At 42.7% G+C, this 20,870-nt stretch overlaps 1 protein-coding gene across 4 annotated transcripts in view; it reads right to left on the bottom strand.

The window, feature by feature from the left end:
- ARAP2 (ArfGAP with RhoGAP domain, ankyrin repeat and PH domain 2) overlaps positions 1-20,870 on the bottom strand; it is a 138,981-nt gene that overhangs the window by 42,996 nt on the left and 75,115 nt on the right. For all 4 annotated transcript variants that reach the window (XR_013842132.1, XM_079989594.1, XM_079989593.1 and 1 more), the window contains 4 exons: positions 11,670-11,814; positions 9,696-9,798; positions 7,920-8,118; positions 6,397-6,460 (listed from right to left, as the gene is read on the bottom strand). Coding sequence is in view for 3 of the 4 variants with exons in the window: in XM_079989594.1 (XP_079845720.1) it covers positions 6,397-6,460; positions 7,920-8,118; positions 9,696-9,798; positions 11,670-11,814 (511 nt within the window). In the remaining variant the exon portion in view is untranslated. The remainder of the gene's footprint in view (positions 1-6,396; positions 6,461-7,919; positions 8,119-9,695; positions 9,799-11,669; positions 11,815-20,870) is intronic.

The raw sequence follows: 20,870 nt of genomic DNA, 5'->3' as shown, positions 1-20,870 counted from the left end.
TGCACAGGATATCTTCAAAAGAGAGATGGGGAACCTCTCCCCCTGCGTCCTTCAACATTATGGGACTCCAGCTCTCATCATCTTTCACTATTGGTGAGGCTGGGTGGGCCTGGTAGGAGTTGAAGTCCAACCATTTCTGGATGGTCTCAGGTTCCCATTCCTACTTTATTTTTTATTTTTATTTATAATAATATTTATTAAGAGTTTAAAGATTACAAAAAGAAAGAAAAAGAATTAAACAAATCAACATAACAAAATACAAAAACAAAAACAAAAACACTACATAAAACATTGAAAAAACAAAACAAAACAAAAACAATTAAAAACACTTCCAATATTTTCAATCTTAACTTTCATTCACTTGTTTCATTGACTTCCTCACGCCTCCCTTTTTGTATTCCACTTCAGTAACTGTTTCAGCAATTCCTTTCCGTCTTCATCTATTTTCTGTCCTGTAATTAATCTTAACATATTCTAACCTTGTTTTTTTCCCCTTTAATACATTAACAATAGGTTCCCATTCCTACTTTAGAGGCCAAAAACCCAGAAGGAGAGCACCTAAGTTGCAAAAGGTCCAGACTTCAATCTCTGACATTTCCAGTTCAATGGAGCTTGAGGAGCAAAGCTGAGACCTTGGAGAGTTGCTATCACACAGTTGGAGCAGACCATGCTGGCTAGATCAAGGGCTTGACTGTGCATGATTCTTTCTTTCTTTCTTTCTTTCTTTTTAAAAAATACTCTAGAAACTTGCAATTCAGAATATTTATTTTGTTAAGCTGCATTTTAATGCAGTATTTACATAGTGTGGATAAGCATTATCTTTCTTTGTATTCCCAACACATTTACATAGTTGATTACTTCAGAACTGCCTGGCCAACAACCAAGGCAAATCTAAGAAACTAGCTGCACCTCAAAGACTAACAAAATTATAATGGGATAAGCTTTTGTAGACTATTGTACATTTCATCAGAAGAAGGAAGTATTATTGTGAGTTGCAGGGTTGTCTGTCTGTCTGTCTCTGTGTGTGTGAGAGAGAGAGGGGGGGTGATAGATGAAAGATGATTAGATAGATGATAGATAGATGATAGATATAGATAGATAGATAGATAGATAGATAGATGATACATAGATAGATAGATGACAGACAGACATTGGTATCAGAAAGAGAGAGGAAGGATAGATTAGATAGATAGATAGATAGATAGATAGATAGATAGATAGATAGATAGATAGATATAGATGATAGATAGATAGATATAGATAGATGATAGATGATAGATAGATAGATAGATAGATAGATAGATGATGATGATAGATAGATAGATAGATAGATATAGATAGATAGATGATAGATAGATAGATATAGACAGATAGATGATACATACATAGATAGATGACAGTCATACATTGGTATGAGAGTTGGAGGATAGATAGCTAGATAGATAGCTAGATAGATAGATAGATAGATAGATGATAGATAGATGATAGATAGATAGATAGATAGATAGATGATAGATAGATAGATAGATAGATAGATAGATAGATAGATGATAGATAGATGATAGATATAGATAGATAGATAGATAGATAGATGATAGATAGATGATAGATAGATGATAGATATAGATAGATAGATAGATAGATGATAGATAGATAGATGATAGATAGATAGATAGATAGATAGATAGATAGATAGATGATAGATAGATAGATGATAGATAGATAGATAGATAGATAGATAGATAGATAGATAGATGATAGATAGATAGATAGATAGATAGATAGATATAGATAGATATAAATGATAGATAGATAGATAGACAGACAGACAGACAGACAGACAGACAGACAGACAGATAGGTAGATAGGTAGGTAGATAGATAGATAGATAGATAGATGATAGATAGATAGATAGATAGATAGATAGATAGATAGATAGATAGATAGATATAGATACGTAGATAGACAGACACATCGGTATCAGAGAGAGAGAGAGAGTTGGGGCCATGGTGAACAGTTAACAGGGAGGTCAGAAGGAAAGGAAATGCAAAAAATGCAGAAATGCACAGTGATAATTACCCGTGAAAGTACAAAAACCACATCAGATGATAACACAGACATCCTAGCATTGTTGTTGTTGTTGTTTAGTCGTTTAGTCGTGTCCGACTCTTCGTGACCCCATGGACCAGAGAACGCCAGGCACTCCTGTCCTCCACTGCCCCCCGCAGCTTGGTCAGACTCATGCTGGTAACCTCGAAAACACTATCCAACCATCTCGTCCTCTGTCGCCCCCTTCTCCTTGTGCCCTCCATCTTTCCCAACATCAGGGTCTTCTCCAGGGAGTCTTCTCTTCTCATGAGGTGGCCAAAGTATTGGAGCCTCAGCTTCAGGATCTGTCCTTCCAGTGAGCACTCAGGGCTGATTTCCTTAAGAATAGATACGTTTGATCTTCTTGCAGTCCATGGGACTCTCAAGAGTCTCCTCCAGCACCATAATTCAAAAGCATCAATTCTTCGGCGATCAGCCTTCTTTATGGTCCAGCTCTCACTTCCATACATCACTACTGGGAAAACCATAGCTTTAACTATACGGACCTTTGTTGGCAAGGTGATGTCTCTACTTCTCAAGATGCTGTCTAGGCCTATCATTGCCCTTCTCCCAAGAAGCAGGCGTCTTTTAATTTCGTGGCTGCTGTCACCATCTGCAGTGATCATGGAGCCCAAGAAAGTAAAATCTCTCACTGCCTCCATTTCTTCCCCTTCTATTTGCCAGGAGGTGATGGGACCAGTAGCCATGATCTTCGTTTTTTTGATGTTGAGCTTCAGACCATATTTTGCACTCTCCTCTTTCACCCTCAATAAAAGGTTCTTTAATTCCTCCTCACTTTCTGCCATCAAGGTTGTGTCATCTGCATATCTGAGGTTGTTGATATTTCTTCCGGCAATCTTAATTCCGGCTAGGGGTTCATCCAGCCCAGCCTTTCGCATGATGAATTCTGCATATAAGTTAAATAAGCAGGGAGACAAAATGCAGCCTTGTCGTACTCCTTTCCCAATTTTGAACCAGTCAGTTGTTCCATATCCAGTTCTAACTGTAGCTTCTTGTCCCACATAGAGATTTCTCAGGAGACAGATGAGGTGATCAGGCACTCCCATTTCTTTAAGAACTTGCCATAGTTTGCCATGGTCGACACAGTCAAAGGCTTTTGCATAGTCAATGAAGCAGAAGTAAATGTCTTTCTGGAACTCTCTAGCTTTCTCCATAATCCAGCGCATGTTTGCAATTTGGTCTCTGGTTCCTCTGCCTCTTCTAAATCCAGCTTGCACTTCTGGGAGTTCTCGGTCCACATACTGCTTGAGCCTTCCTTGTAGAATTTTAAGCATAACCTTGCTAGCGTGAGAAATTAGTGCAATTGTGCGATAGTTGGAGCATTCTTTGGCACTGCCCTTCTTTGGGATTGGGATGTAGACTGATCTTCTCCAATCTTCTGGCCACTGCTGAGTTTTCCAAACTTGCTGGCATATTGAGTGTAGCACCTTAACAGCATCATCTTTTAAAATTTTAAATAGTTCAGCTGGAATACCATCACTTCCACTGGCCTTGTTATTTGCAGTGCTTTCTAAGGCCCATTTGACTTCACTCTCCAGGATGTCTGGCTCAAGGTCAGCAACCACACTACCTGGGGTATATGAGACATCCGTTTCTTTCTGGTATAATTCCTCTGTGTATTCTTGCCACCTCTTCTTGATGTCTTCTGCTTCTGTTAGGTCCTTTCCACTTTTGTCCTTTATTATGGAAATCTTTGTACGAAATGTTCCTTTCATATCTCCAATTTTCTTGAACAGATCTCTGGTTCTTCCCATTCTATTGCTTTCCTCTATTTCTTTGCATTGCTTGTTTAAGAAGGTCTTCTTGTCTCTCCTTGCTATTCTTTGGAAATCTGCATTCAATTTCCTGTATGTTTCACGATCTCCCTTGCATTTTGCTTGCCTTCTCTCCCCCGCTATTTGTAAGGCCTCATTGGACAGCCACTTTGCTTTCTTGCATTTCCTTTTCATTGGGATGGTTTTCGTTGCTGCCTCCTGTATAATGTTACGAGCCTCCATCCATAGTTCTTCAGGCACTCTGTCCACCAAATCTAAATCCTTAAACCTGTTCCTCACTTCCACTGTGTATTCATAAGGGATTTGACTTAGATTGTATCTTACCGGCCCAGTGGTTTTTCCTACTTTCTTCAGTTTAAGCTTGAATTTTGCTATAAGAAGCTGATGATCTGAGCCACAGTCAGCTCCAGGTCTTGTTTTTGCTGACTGTATAGAGCTTCTCCATCTTTGGCTGCAGAGAATATAATCAATCTGATTTCGATGCTGCCCATCTGGTGATGTCCATGTGTAGAGTCGTCTCTTGTGTTGTTGGAAAAGCGTGTTTGTGATGACCAGCTTGTTCTCTTGACAGAACTCTATTAGCCTTTGCCCTGCTTCGTTTTGATCCCCAAGGCCAAACTTGCCAGTTGTTCCTTTTATCTCTTGACTCCCTACTTTAGCATTCCAATCCCCTATAATGAGAAGAACATCCTTCTTTGGTGTCACTTCTATAAGGTGTTGTAAGTCTTCATAGAATTGGTCAATTTCAGTTTCTTCAGCACCAGTAGTTGGTGCATAAACTTGGATTACTGTGATGTTAAAAGGTCTGCCTTGGATTCGTATCGAGATCATTCTATCATTTTTGAGATTGCATCCCAGTACAGCTTTTGCCACTCTTTTGTTGACTATGAGGGCCACTCCATTTCTTTTACGGGTTTCTTGCCCACAGTAGTAGATATGATGGTCATCCGAACTGAATTCACCCATTCCCGTCCATTTTAGTTCACTGATGCCCAGGATGTCAATATTTATTCTTGCCATCTCATTTTTGACCACCTCCAACTTACCCATGTTCATGGTTCTTACATTCCAGGTTCCTATGCAATATTTTTCTTTACAGCATTGGACTTTCCTTTCGCTTCCAGGCATATCCGCAACTGAGCGTCCTTTCGGCTTTGGCCCAGCCGCTTCATCAGCTCTGGATCTACTTGTACTTGCCCTCCGCTCTTCCCCAGTAGCATGTTGGACGCCTTCCGACCTGAGGGGCTCATCTTCCAGCGTCATAACTTTTATATGCCTGTTGTCTTTGTCCATGGAGTTTTCTTGGCAGGGATACTGGAGTGGCTTGCCGGTTCCTCCTCCAGGTGGATCACGTTTGGTCAAAACTCTCCACTATGACCTGTTCATCTTGGGTGCCCTGCTCGGCATAGTTCATAGCTTCTCTGAGTTCTTCAAGCCCCTTCGCCATGGCAAGGCAGTGATCCATGAAGGCAGGCAGTGATCCTAGCATAGATGAGCTAATTAACCCCTTAGAGTCAGGCAAAAACTTCCTTCATCCTTAAACTTCAACTTGCAAGGTCCAGAACCAGCCTTTTTTATCACATTATTCTTCAAACTTTCATACATGCCCATAATACCATATTAATAATAACTAGAAGGTAAAGAAAGCTCGTTTCATTATGTCAATTATCTTGATGCAAAGGTCTCACTTCAAAATGCATATGTGGGGTGGACAAGCTGCATATCCCCATATTCACTGACATCTTTAAAACAAAAGGGATTAATAGTTTGGGGCTAACTGCTACAATAATTATTGATGATGCAAGAATTGCTTTATAGTCCTATTCATGCATGCAGGACATTATGTGGACCCTGCTGCATGAGCCCTTCCTCCCAACCTCTGGACATTGTGAAGGAAAGGTGAAAAGGAGAAACTTACATGAACACTGGTGCACCCAGAAGCAGTTCATGAGATGTGTATTTCTGCTTCTGTTCACAAATCTTACAACAATGCATGGGTGTTGGGTGTTATAGCAAAACGATGGCTGGGGGTGAGGTCTAGACCCAGCAGCTCCACATTAACATTAATTATGTGATGCATGTGAAAACAGAGGTGAAGGCTGAGAGCATCATTTTCACATATGAAAATACGACATACCAATTTTTTTTCTTCCAGACATGCATGGAAGATAATATGTCTGCCCCACTAAATTTTAGAATAGTGTGTGTGTGTGTGTGTGTGTGTGTGTGTGTGTGTGTTGAGATGATAGATAGATAGATGATAGATTAGATAGATAGATAGATAGATAGATGATAGATAGATAGATAGATAGATAGATAGATAGAAATAGATAGATGATAGATAGATAGATAGATAGATAGATAGATAGATAGATAGATAGATGATAGATAGATAGATGATAGATAGATATAGATAGATGATAGATAGATAGAGATGATAGAAAAGCAATTATGAATCTGGAATAAGATTTTGGATATAGGAGATACGCATTTTTGCCTAACTATCCCTTACCTTCCTTTCTCAACCAAAAGCAGGACATCTATTTTTTCTCCGTTTTGGATTATGCTGCTGATTGCTGAAAAATGGACAAAGAAACCAAACCATTTACAATTGCCTAATGGAAGTTTAAAACAGACACACAACATTTAAAAAAAGCAGAATCAATCTTTTGGAAGTTATACTGCAAAACAGCAACAGCAGCTGAGCCTGGAAATCTGCTTTAATAATCATTAGTCTCTGGGTAAGCATTAAATGGAAGCTGGCATCTAGGAAAGGTGAAACAGGCAGCTCTCTCTGTGAGTAATAATGAAGACAAGTAAAGCAATGAATATGTTTCCTATTAAGGACAGTCAAGTGAAGTCAACAGAAATATTTCAGCTCTTAGGTTGGGAACTATATACAAGGGTGTAAAAGGGGAGAGGGGTACATAAAGGTTGGGGTTCTATGGCAGTGGAATTCAAAAAGTACACCCTGTGGCAATTCAGTTGGAGCCCAAATGTATGCAAACTTCCCCTTCCTAGCAGGAGCAATCCGTGATAATGCCATCGTTTAGACCAGCTGAGTAAATTAACATTTCTATAGTGGGACAAGAAACCATTAAGTCCCTTGGAATTTGGTGAACTCTCCTTCCTTGGAGGTTTTTAAGCAGAGGTTTGATTGTCATCTGTCATGGGTGCTTTAGTTGAGATTTGTGCAGTGCAGGGAATTGGACTAGATGAAATAATGTCTCTTCATTCATTATACCAAAATGTGTGTGTGTGTGGATGTACAGCTATCTATTTATAAATCTACTACATCTATCTATAGGGACGCGGGTGGCGCTGTGGGTTAAACCACAGAGCCTAGGAATTGCCGATCAGAAGGTCGGTGGTTCGAATCCCCGCGACAGGGTGAGATCCCGTTGCCGGTCTCTGCTCCTGCCAACCTAGCAGTTTGAAAGCACATCAAAGTGCAAGTAGATAAATAGGTACCGCTCTGGCGGGAAGGTAAACGGCGTTTCCGTGCGCTGCTCTGGTTCGCCAGAAGCGGCTTAGTCATGCTGGCCACATGACCCGGAAGCTGTACGCCAGCTCCCTCGGCTAATAAAGCGAGATGAGCGACGCAACCCCAGAGTCGGTCACGACTGGACCTAATGGCCAGGGGTCCCTTTACCTTACATCTATCTATATATCATCTCACGCAGTTCACCCATTACCATATCAGTGTGGGAGTCACTTTGTCATAGTTTGTAAATTTGGGTATTATTGTAATCGGTTCCTTCTCATGTGAATGTTGCTCAATACTCTGAGGGTGACATCGTGCAGGAAGAAGCTATGTCATTGGCCTTGCCCACATTTCCTTTATCCATGCATTGCTCAAGAAGAGTGGGAAGACGTTACAGAGAAGTAACTCCCATACCACTGGATACCCAGTTATGGAAGTTTATTACGCCAACACACACAGAGACACACACAGCATCTCTGTGTGTCTTGCCCTTCAAGCAAGTAAAGTTCTATGAACTAGCTCTTAAACCCATGATGTTTCCAAAGTCTTACTTAGCTCCTGGAGCCTCCGTAGATACATGGAATCCTCCTGAGAGTTTTCTGGTTCCAGGCAAAAATACAAGCTTGACTTCTCTACGGCAAACCAGCCTTTCTTCCAGTTATCAAGGTTCTGGCAGTCTTTGTAGTACAGCTGGCCAATCAGATCATAGTCCCTCTCCAAAAGACATTTGCCAACGATGGGTACAAAGTGCTATTCCAAATGAAAATAAAGAAAATAAGTGCACATAAAAATCAATACTAGAAACTAAATCAGTGCCGGATTTACGGATAAGCTAAACAAGCTATAGCTTAGGGCCCCACTCTCTTACCGCACCCCCCAAAAATATACCGTATTTTTCACTTCATAAGTCGCACCGGACCATAGGGCGCACCTGGTTTTTAGAGGGGGAAATCAAGAAAAAAAATCTTATTTTCCCCCCAGCCCCAAAGAGCAGTGTACAGGCTGCACACAACCTCTCCCTGTCGGAGGGGTTGCGCGCAGCTATGGCATAAGCCAAGACAGCGAGCAGGATGGATCCTGCTCGATGTTTTGGCTTCCTCTTTAGCCATGCGCAACCCCTCCGGCAGGGAGAGGCAAGACTCTCCTGGCTTCAGCGAAAGGAACCTGAAGCCTCCAGAACACAGTGGGAACTCACGCTGCACTCTAAAGGCTTCAGGTGGCTATCCCTGAAGCCTGGAGAGCGAGAGGGGTCGGTGCGCACTGACGCCTCTCACTCTCCAGGCTTCAGCGAAAGCAACGCGAAGCCTCCGGAGCACGGAGGAAGCGCTCCCTCTACGCTTCGGAGGCTTCGCGTTGCTATCGCTGAAGCCAAGTAGCCTGCGATCGATCCATAGGACGCACACACATTTCCCCTTAATTTTTGGAGGGGGGAAAGTATGTCCTATAGAGCGAAAAATACGGTACTTCTTAATTGTATTTCAGTTCAACAATTACTTTGATAAAATACATATTTTATTATGTGCAAATGGTTTTAGATACCTATTAGGTCCATAAATTACCATACAGCATATATTCAACACAAAAAACAGCGACAATTTGTTGTTGACAAAGGACAGCTGGACATATAAAGGGTCCCATTACCTTCAGTAACTTAGGGCCTCATCAAACCTAAACCCGCCCCTGCACTAAATGCCGTATGACCTGTTGAGTTTTAAGTAAAATTCAGATTGACTTTACTTCCCAAATATTGAAATGGTCCATGACCTATTTCTTAACTTTAAAATAATTATAGCTTGACTTTACATCACATATATTAGAGGCTCAAGGTTGCTTAAAAATAAAAATGACACACAACAGAATTTTTTTAAGCACCGTAAAAACTAGCATAGAAAAACAATTAGCAGAACTATACTGATGATACTGCAACTCAGTCTTTAGATGACCTCGACCAGAGGACTTGGGCATTTGTTAATAGCAGGGTTTGTTTGTTTTTAAGCAATGAGGGTTGGAGGAAATCAATATTTTGAGACATCAGAAATCAGTGTCTCCTCAACCTGATTCCCCTTAATGTGTTCAACCAGTGCTTTTGAATACAGTTATTACCTTAAAATTCAAGATTATTCTGATCTATGTTTTATGCCTGCTTCAGAAGCAATTATAACAACAGATATTTTCCATTAAGAAGTTGTGGGCAGAAACACATTTCCACATTCTCCAGATCCAAATTCACTTGTATTGAAACCTGGTTTCTCCCAAGATTCTAAGCTAATAGTGCCAACTTCACACACAGTGCAAATGCTCTTGACTTATCTGGAATAGATAATTACCTTAGCAATTGCCCGAGTCCATTTTCTTTGAGTATGCGCAGCTTCAGCACAGAAGAGAAACACATGTTCTGACAGTAAGTAGATTTCAAAGGCAAATATAGCTCTAAAACCACCAAGGACAAGGAGAGTCAATTCTATTTAGTATAATCCTCATAAAAGCGAAGTAACAAACGTTTCAATTATTCCCCCATATTTTCCTGCATTATACTCATAATTGAAAAAGGGGAAAGCAGGTTGTAAGAGTGACACCAACTAAAAGGTTTTATTTATGGTTTGTGTGTTTTTAAACAATATAAAATTAATCGCTCATCTGACTGTTTAACGAAGAGGGAATGGATGACAGGTAAGTGGTAGGAGAATATGCAAGTTTAAAAGAGAAAAAGATGGGACTAATGGGTTGTGGGTGGGTGAAGTTGAGTATTCAGTATATTTGTTAATTTAATTGCCACTCAAGTTATTTCAAGTTGAAGGTAGATCAAAATTTCTTGAATCCCCTGGGGTAGCTCAGTTGATAGAGCACGAGACAGCTGGTAGAGCATGAGACTCTCAGGGTTGCAGGATCAAGCCCCATGTTGGGCAAAAATATTCCTGCATTGCAGGGGTTGGACTAGATGACCCTTGGGGTCCCTTCCAACTCAACAATTCTGATTCTGAATCGTAAAGGGGCATGTCAAGGCACTGCCAAGGCTCTGGGAAGCTATTCCTCCCCCAGTTGCAGCAAGAGCAGAGGAAACAAGGAGAGGCCTTTTTTAATGAGTTTTATTCAGTCCTAATAAGGTAAAGGTACAGGGACCCCTGACCATTAGGTCCAGTTGTGACCGACTCTGGGGTTGCAGCACTCATCTCGCTTTATTGGCCGAGGGAGCCAGGATACAGCTTCCGGGTCATTTGGCCAGCATGACTAAACTGCTTCTGGCGAACCAGAGCAGCACACAGAAACGCTGTTTACCTTCCTGCTGTAGCAGTACCTATTTATCTACTTGCACTTTGACGTGCTTTCGAACTGCTAGGTTGGCAGGAGCAGGGACTGAGCAACGGGAGCTCACCCCATTGCGGGGATTTGAACCACCCCCCTTCTGATCAGCAAGTCCTAGGCTCTGTGGTTTAACCCACAGCACCACCTGCCCAAACTGGGCTCCTCCTCCCTCTTTCCTAGCAACAGCACCTTCCCTGACGGTGGCTCCTTGTGGTCAAATGCCTTTGAGGCCTTTGTTCCTGTGCTCTTAAACAAACATTGTGTTCTGGGAGAAGGGGGATCAGAAATACTTTCCAGTGACAATGTGTCAGCTGGCTGCCCTACCACAGTTCCCTTCCCCTTCTTCTAACACTGCCCAATTCCTTTGTTCACCTATCTCTGAGCCGGGACTTCCCTCAGGCTCCTTAAACTCCTGCTATAAATCAAATCTGCATTCCTCTTCTCCTGCAGCATTATTCTGAGTCTTATTCTGCTTGCCCATTCTCTTCCGTAAACATTCCCCAGACCGCTTTATTTCTCCAGCTAAGTTCCGAAAGCTGAATTAAGCGAGAAAGGGTGTTTCTTACATTGGAGGGGAGGGTCATTTTGCAGGTGGCAAATCGGTCAGTACAGGAAGAGCTAAATAACTCTTGCCAATTCTTCTCTGTAACTGTCCCTCCATGCCACCCCTACAAACACATTATCTTCTATGTTTTGGAATAGGTGTCTGCATCATAGCTCTGCATTCTGCTTCCCCATCTGGAGAGAGCAGCGTTAGGCTATCTCAGCTGCCAGTTCTGGTTTTAAAAGGCCTGGAGGGATCTCGGGAAAAGCAAAAGAGAATGTAGTCACAGCAGCTCTTGAAGCCAGCAGCAATAGTTGGGAGGGAAGCAGCACATGCAACAAGAGCAGGGGGGTAAATATTTGTTTTCCAAGTCCCCAAACCAACTGTGCTTTGGGGAGGATATATTTCAAATAAGAATATTTAAGAGGGTTTTTGGGGATGATCCAGAACTTACCCCATGTGTGAAAAGGAGTTTGCTTTGTGAATGACAAGGCAGATGACTTCATTAAGGTCAATCATCCCATTGGGGGAGGCAGTCTTCTCATTTTCATAGTAGCTCAAATAGCGACTTTCCAAAGCACACCATCTCTTATTGCAGTCTGCATTTATGTTAAAAAGGGAAAAGGGGAGATGCGTGAGTCTACATATCAAGGAAATAGTGCATAGCAAAGTTTCCATATTTTTCCGTGTATAACACTAGGTTATTGTCATGAAAAATTATTCCAAAAACTGGGGCTCGTCTTATACATGGGTAGTTGAGAGGTGGGAATTGTGATTGTTTATCAGCAGAGTTTTAGTGGGTGAATGGTGGATGCGTCAAGGTCCGCCGGCTATTGGCTGCTGCGGCAATTGGGTGGGTGATTGGCGTTTGCTTTCTGTGATCGTGCAGATGATTGGCGGTTTCTTCGCTGTCCTCCATGTGATTGGCTTCTGTGGTTCTGCGGGTGAGCGATTTTCGGCACCCCCCTCCAAATAAAGCTCCACAAGTGTGGGCAATCTTCCCCCAGAAAGCTCAACAACTCTTGGCAATCTCTCCCCATTTTCTCAATTTTGAGTCCCAAAAAGGAGGGGGCATCTAATACATGGGGGTGTCTTATAGACAGAAAAGTACGGTAACACTGAAAAAAGACTCTTGCAAAACTTAAGGCTTTCATTTTCTTTTGCCAACTAATATCTGTGATATTAGTTCAATAAAAGGTAGTTTTCAAAGGAGGAGGAGACACACTTTAAGAAACACAATTTGGGAAACACAATTTGGTTTTCTTTGCAGAGAGTATCTCTCAAAGTAGGATTAAATAAAGCAACAGCAAATGAGCTGACAGGGTTTTATCTTCTTAATAACAGGTAAAAGTACCATGTAGAGCTACTCAAATGTTATTCAACATATCTCCACTCTGGTATACATGCAGATCATTCAATACACACACAGGTCTAGTCCACATATGCAGCAGAATGATGTGAGAATGAGGTGGAAGAACAACCTCCCCTAGATTAGTATCCTTCAGATGTTTTTTCAGACTACAACTCTCATCAGCCCCAGCCAGCATGGCTAATGGTCAGGGATGCTGGGAATTGGAGTCCAATGACTTCTGGAAGGCCCCAGGTCCAAGAAGTCTGCAGCAGAGTCATGAGCTGGTAGATTTGACCAGGCCAATTCAGACGCCAGAGCAGGACTGCATTTTTGAATGCTCTGTGTTGTAAGAGGATGTCTGCAAATACAAACTAGTACAAGATGGGGCTGGCTAGGCTAGAACATTTCTACTGTCCCAGAGGTCCGTTCTTAACCTGAAACTGTTCTTAACCTGAAGCACCACTTTAGCTAATGAGGCTTCCCGCTGCTGCCGCGCGATTTCTGTTCTCATCCTGAAGCAAAGTTCTTAACCCGAGGTACTATTTCTGGGTTAGCGGAGTCTGTAACCTGAAGCATATGTAACCTGAAGCGTATGTAACCCGAGGTACCACTGTATTTGTAGTTATTATTTGAAAAGGAGTTATTTTTATGTGAAGTCCAGCTCCCATCGTCGCTCCTGCAGATCACAAAAGGGTCCTCTTTTTTCCAGGACACACCCTCCTTTTCATCATAGTGATACATAGTTAAAAGTAAGGGTAAAGGGGACCCCTGACCATTAGGTCCAGTTGTGACCAACTCTGGGGTTGCGCACTCATCTCGCTCTATAGGCCGAGGGAGCCGGCGTTTGTCCACAGACAGCTTCTGGGTCATGTGGCCAGCATGACTAAGCCGCTTCTGGCAAACCAGAGCAGCGCACGGAAACACCGTTTATTCGAACCGCCGACCTTCTGATTGGCAATTCCCCAGCTAAAAGTAGCAGTTGGCAAATGTGTCCTCTTTTTGGCTCTTCAAAATATGGCAGCCCTACGTATAGCATTTTATATATGGTTTTAGTCAGAACTGTGCTGTTCTTTAAGCTTTATGTTTTTAACTAGCTCTATGTTTTATTGCTTGTTGTGTTTGCTAGTGAAGGGGTTCATTGTTTCGGTTTGTTACTATGTTATGTATTTTTGTGTTTTTATATTGCAAACCGCCCTGTGCTCCTCGGATGCAACACGGTATAGAAATTCAATAAATAAAATAATAAATACATATGCAAAATACAGGTGGAAATCTTTGGAATAGAAGTTGTATTTTCTGCACTCTGCAGTCTTTGAGAAGGGTATGATTCAGATTTGGGATTAAAAAAAACCTGGAAATTGTGAGGGCTTCCGTAGTAGCAAAAGCTTGAAACAAAAGCAAAAATCCACAAAACACATTAAATAAAACACTAATGCGGTTCCCATGTGCACAAGCACACACAGAGAGAAGTCAACAAAATGCAACTGAGCTTCCTAGACATGCATCCTTTTTTTTAGTATACAGCTTTAAAATCTGGTTTTTCCACAATCTTGGTGCACATTAAAACTAAATAAGGATGTCTCAGCGAACAGACTTATGTAGACTGCTTGTTACATTTAGGCCTTTAGCAAATAAATATTACAGCTTTAAAGGACAAAGTAGCTGCACACATTAGTTAACTGCCCTCACAATTCTTCAAGAGAACATAAAAGTAACATTCATTTATGTTTGTGCCTCATGTAGTGCACCATTTCTTGCTTTAACCATCACCCAGGTAACAAAACATTATGGTTTTTAAGGACTCATTTGAACTGCACCTCGTATTTAAAAAGTGTGTAGCTTCTCAAATAGCCATGAATAATTTCCCATAGGTGCTGGTTTGCTTGCTGAAAAGCTAATGGTCTTTATAGTAGTGCTATTCAGATAAGCCCCCGACACATGTATAAGCAATGGAAATTCCATTTTTTTCCCCAGCCCTCTCTGCACCCCCCCCAAAAAAAATGGCACCCCTGGACAGGTATTGGGGGTGCATGGGAGGCTGCACAGAGGAAAATAGGAACAGGAAGTCCCACCATGTGAGACGTCCACCCAGTAAGTAAGCTGATATTATGATTGACATCCAACCATCCCTGCTGACTCCACCCCCAATGTCCATGGAATTCCCCAATCTACTTTATGGAACTGAATGTCAACTGAAGAAGGGACGCAGCTTAAACTTTTGTGGCCACAGGAGGGGGAAAGGCAAGCTGATGTTCAGATGATCTCGTGGCCACACCTTGCTTTTTTCCAATAAAAACAGTGGCGGATTCAAAAAGATGAATTCAAGTAGTCATGAGCTAACCCTTTTCCAATTGAGGAATTTAGCACACAGACTGCCCTCCTGGTTCTGTGGCTTCTCCCATGACAGAACTAAAGTGTAGGCAACAAATGCACAGTGTTGGGAAAGGTCAAAGTTATGTAACAGGATTGGGGGGAAGCTAAGAGCAAAGTGCAGTGACGTATGGAAGTGAGAGGTGGACCATAAAGAAGGCTGATCGCCAAAGAATTGATGCTTTTGAATTGTGGTGCTGGAGGAGACCCTTGAGAGTACTATGGACTGCAAGAAGATCAAACCTATCCATTCTGACAGAAATCAGCCCTGAGTGCTCACTGGAAGGACAGATCCTGAAGCTGAGGCTCCACCTCATGAGAAGAGAAGACTCCCTGGAAAAGACCCTGAAGTTGGGAAAGATGGAGGGCACAAGGAGAAGGGGACAACAGAGGACAAGATGGTTGGACAGTGTTCTCAAAGCCACCAGAATGAGTTTGACCAAACTGCGGGAGGCAGTGGAAAACAGGAGTGTCTGGCGTGCTCTGGTCCATGGAGTCACGAAGAGTTGGACATGACTAAACAACAACAAAGAGCAAAAGTGACCCGGTGAGAGCTATAGAAAACCAGGACAAAGCAAAGACAAAGTTTAATAATAATAATAATAATAATAATAATAATAATATTTATACTCCACCCATCTGGCTGGGTTTCTCCAGCCGCTCTGGGCGGCTTCCAACAGAGCACTAAAATACAATAACTTATTAAACATTAAAAGCTTCCCTAAACAGGGCTGAGTTTGACCAAACTGTGGGAGGCAGTGGAAGACAGTAGTGCCTGACGCGCTGTGGTCCATGGGGTCACAAAAAGTCGGACACAAATAAATGACTAAACAACAACAACAAACAGGACTGCCTTCAGATGTTTTTATTTATTATTTATTATTTATTATTTATTATTTATTATTTATTATTTATTATTTATTATTTATTATTTATTATTTATTATTTATTATTTATTATTTATTTATACCCACCCATCTGCCTGGGTTTCCCCAGACAATTTGGGCGGCTCCCAACAGAATATTAAAAACACAACAAAACCTCAACCATTCAAAAGTTCCTTCAGATGTCTTCTAAAGGTTGTTTAGTTACTTATCTGTTTGACATCTGATGGGAAGGTATTCCACAGGGCGGGCACCACTACCAAGAAGGCCCTCTGCCTGGTTCCCTGTAACCTCACTTCCCACAGGGAGGAACCCCCAGAAGGCTCTCAGCACTGGACGTCAGTGTCCTGGCTGAACGATGGGGGTAGAGACACTCCTTCAGGTATACTAGGCCGAGGCTGTTTAGGGCTTGAAAGGTCAGCACCAACACTTTGAATTGTGCCCAGAAACGTACCGGGAGCCAATGTAGGTCTTTCAGGACCGATGTTATATGGTCTCAGCGGCCACTCCCAGTCATCAGTCTAGCTGCCACATTCTGGATCAATTGTAGGTCACCTTCAAAGGTAGCCCCATGTAGAGCGCATTGCAGTAGTCCATCATGGAAAGGACAGACGGCTCTGAAGTTTGTCTAAGTGGAACCAGCCTGACATCAGCCTCCATCTGCTTCTATAGTGGCTGCAGGAAGGCAGGCACTAAGGAAACACAGGTATTCCCAGGTGCACTGGCATTCCAAAGCAGGGAGATACCTTATGGGGAATTCAAGGTTGCACCTTGTGAAAATGGCATAGGCTCCCGCAATGCTTTTGTTCCCATCTAGGGCTCTGGAAATATGTAGAAATATGTGCCTTGTCTACAAATACAGACAGATACAAGTCTCCACTCCCATCAGGGATCTACAGATTTGCAACAAATTGCCTTGTTCTCATCTCCCGGATCATCTGGATATTCAAGTCCAATCGGTGTCTATTTTGACCAAGGCTTCCAATAAATCGATGGGTTTACACAGCTTGTTTATAGATCAAAAGCAGACGAAGGAATGTTTTCTGAAACAGCCTCCTTTTAACACTTGCCACAACCTCGCTGGGTTTCCAAATAAGAAGATCTTTTTAAAGCAGAATATCGTATTTTGACAATTTCAGGTTTACTGAAACTATACAGACACGGATAGAAGAAAGAAAAACCTAAGTGGCAAAGCAAAAAAACACCTCTGAACTTAGAAGAATTGAAAGCTGCAGGAAAAAACATGTAGCCTGACAGGAGCTGATTGCAAAATGAACAGTTGAATCATAGCATGCAATAGCTAAAAGGTGGTGCGCTTGTTTTCCATGAACACTGGAAATAGAGGCCAAGACAGAGTCAATCTATTTTACGTTGGCAGAGGTGATGGTAGAAAGCCCACTCAGTATTGTGGGGCTATAGCTTTCACAAAAACACAAAGACACACACAAAATCAGGCTTTACCTGAAGATATATGCGTAACAGATTTGTAACAAATAGGAGAAAAAGCCAAGGAACACTATAATATTTTAAAGCTTACCAATGCTATTCTTCCAAGAAACCACTACATGTCAAGATTTGAGAGCCCATCCTATGAAAATATATACCTAGCATCGTCATGTACAACTATTATGGTGCCTGTTATCTTAAGATGAGCAGTGGGGGGAAACAGAGGGCCCTTGATTTTCCTTCCTTCACCCCACAACACCACAGGTCCTTCACCTTTTCCCCCTTGGTCTTCCAACCAACTCTTCCCTTTCCCCACTGTGAAATCCTTTATCCAAGCCTCAGTCATCAACACTACAAATGACTGAGAGGGTCATTTGCGTAACTCTCCTTGTCTCTTTGTCACAAGGGAATGTGACCAAGACATCATCTGTATTAATAGAAGGTACACAGAACTGCTTCGGTTTGGCATTGTAGTGACCAAGCACCTCCTTAAAGCAATCTGTTATGACCTTGCAACATCAAGAAGCAATTCTGCAGTAACTGTTGTCCTGTGGGATGATTAAATAGGACAATAGTTTCAAATACAGTGGTACCTCTACTTTCGGATGCGATCCATTCCAGGGTGCAATTCACACCCTGAAAAGTCCATAAGTAGAGCGCCGCTTCTGTGCATGCGCGTGACACGATAGAGCGCTCCTGCACATGCGCGAAGCGGCGAACCCGGAAGTAAACACTTCCATGTTTCCTGTGTTCATAACCTGAAAAAACGCAACGTGAAGCAAACACAACTCGAGGTATCACTGTAGTGGTGAATTACCCATCATTCCTGAATGAAGCTTCCATGTTAGTGGCACACATCCTAGGCAGTGTTTCGAAAGGGTATGAGCTATCTCCACTCTATGGGGCAGCGAGAAGTAATCCTTGCAACAGGGCAACACATTTCATTCTACCCCTGAAAACTGCAAGCCTCTATGTTGTGTAACAGCATTGAAACACCTTTCCATTTTGCCATGTGGTAATCTGCTGTTCAAGAACTACAAATCTCCTGTGGGCATATGAAATTAATGTCGCGGCTAAAATGGCCGCTGTTTCTTTAATGCGAATAAAGCTGGGTCAGCATGACTCAGTGGTCTGCACCAAGTTGTATATATAAAGTGAGAAATGTTAGTTTGTGCTGAGGCTGGTGTTTGGGTTGGTTGCTTGGTTGGTTGGTTGATTGGTGCTGGTGTGTATAGTTGTTCAGTTGTGTTTTGCACAAAGACTTTTAAGAATAAAACTCTGCAAGGATATTCTCGTGGACTCTTTTATGCAGACAAGGGTCCGAGGACCAGGCTGAAGAGACAAAGGGAGGTCAGAACCCTTTCCTTCTTTTTTTTGCTTTTTACAAACACTGACAATTAATCCCACAATATATTTAAACTCAGGCTCTAATAAAAGGCATAGGACCCAACTCCACACCCAAACGCTACCACTTTTTGTTACACCATTTGGTGCCCTTGCAGTAGAGGTTCCCATAAAAGGCTTTCAGAAAAACATATCTTTACAACTTAATTTTCGTTCTCTAAGAACCACAAAGAAATGAATAAATACAACTGAATTATAAATACAAATGTTTGGAATTAAGTAATTTCAAGAGGGGTATACCACATTTTTCACCCCATAGGACGCACCGGCCCATAGGACGCACCAAGTTTTTATTTTTTGGGGGGGGAATAAAGAAAAAAAATATATTTCCCCCCCAGGCGCTTGTGGGGCCGGCAACGGGGAGAAGCGCTCTTCTCCCCGCGGCCCGCCTGCAGACCAGGTCCGGGGACAGCGGGAGGACGCGCTGCGCCTCCCCGCTGTCCCCGGAGCTTGCGGGGCTGGTGGCCGGGAGAAGCACGCACCTCCCCACCGTCAGCCTCCAAACCACATTGGGAGACAGCGGGATGGCGGCGTTCCGCCTCCCCGCTGTCCCCCGACCTTGTAGGACTGGCGCTGCGGCTCTCCTGAAGCCTGGAGAGCACCGACCCCTCTCGCTCTCCAGGCTTCAGCGAAAGCCTGCATTCGCCCCATAGGACGCACACGCATTTCCCCTTCATTTTTGGAGGGGAAAAAGTGCGTCCTATAGGGCGAAAAATACGGTACTTTGTTTTGTAAGGCGTTAAGGTGCTACACTCAATATGCCAGCAAATTTGGAAAACTCAGCAGTGGCCAGAGGATTGGAGAAGATCAGTCTACATCCCAATCCCCAAGAAGGGCAGTGCCAAAGAATGTTCCAACTACCACACAATTGCACTCATTTCACACGCTAGCAAGGTTATGCTTAAAATTCTACAAGGCAGGCTTAAGCAGCATGTGGACTGAGAACTCCCAGAAGTGCAAGCTGGATTTCAAAGGCGCAGAGGAACCAGAGACCAAATTGCAAACATGCGCTGGATTATGGAGAAAGCTAGAGAGTTCCAGAAAGACATCTACTTCTGCTTCATTGACTATGCAAAAGTCTTTGACTGTGTCGACCACAGCAAACTATGGCAAGTTCTTAAAGAAATGGGAGTGCCTGATCACCTCATCTGTCTCCTGAGAAATCTCTATGTGGGACAAGAAGCTACAGTTAGAACTGGATATGGAACAACTGATTGGTTCAAAATTGGAAAAGGAGTACGGCAAGGGTGTATATTGTCTCCCTGCTTATTTAACTTATATGCAGAATTCATCATGCGAAAGGCTGGGCTGGATGAATCCCAAGCCGGAATTAAGATTGCCAGAAGAAATATCAACAACCTCAGATATGCAGATGACACAACCTTGATGGCAGAAAGTGAGGAGGAATTAAAGAACCTCTTCATGAGGGTGAAAGGGGAGAGCGCAAAATATGGTCTGAAGCTCAACATCAAAAAAATGAAGATCATGGCTATTGGGCCCATCACCTCCTGGCAAATAGAAGGGGAAGAAATGGAGGCAGTGAGAGATTTTACTTTCTTGGGCTCCATGACCACTGCAGACGGTGACAGCAGTCACGAAATTAAAAGACACCTGCTCCTTGGGAGAAACGCGATGGCAAACCTAGACAGCATCTTAAAAAGCAGAGACATCACCTTACCAACAAAGGTCCGTATAGTTAAAGCCATGGTTTTCCCAGTAGCGATGTATGGAAGTGAGAGCTGGACCATAAAGAAGGCTGATCGCTGAAGAATTGATGCTTTTGAATTATGGTGCTGGAGGAGACTCTTGAGAGTCCTGTGGACTGCAAGAAGATCAAACCTACCCATTCTTAAGGATATCAGCCCTGAGTGCTCACTGGAAGGACAGATCCTGAAGCTGAGGCTCCAATACTTTGGCCACCTCATGAGAAGAGAAGACTCCCTGGAAAAGACCCTGATGTTGGGAAAGATGGAGGGCACAAGGAGAAGGGGACGACAGAGGACGAGATGGTTGGACAGTGTTCTCGAAGCTACAAACATGAGTTTGACCAAACTTCGGGAGGCAGTGGAAGACAGGAGTGCCTGGCGTGCTCTGGTCCATGGGGTCACGAAGAGTTGGACACGACTAAACGACTAAACAACAACAACAACATACTTGGTTTTGACTTAACTGAACTACATCTTTAATCCTAAGGAACTTT

The sequence above is a fragment of the Podarcis cretensis genome (genome assembly GCF_951804945.1).
Source record: "Podarcis cretensis genome assembly, chromosome: 9".
Lineage (NCBI taxonomy): Eukaryota > Metazoa > Chordata > Lepidosauria > Squamata > Lacertidae > Podarcis > Podarcis cretensis.
This window is presented reverse-complemented; position numbering and strand designations above follow the sequence as displayed.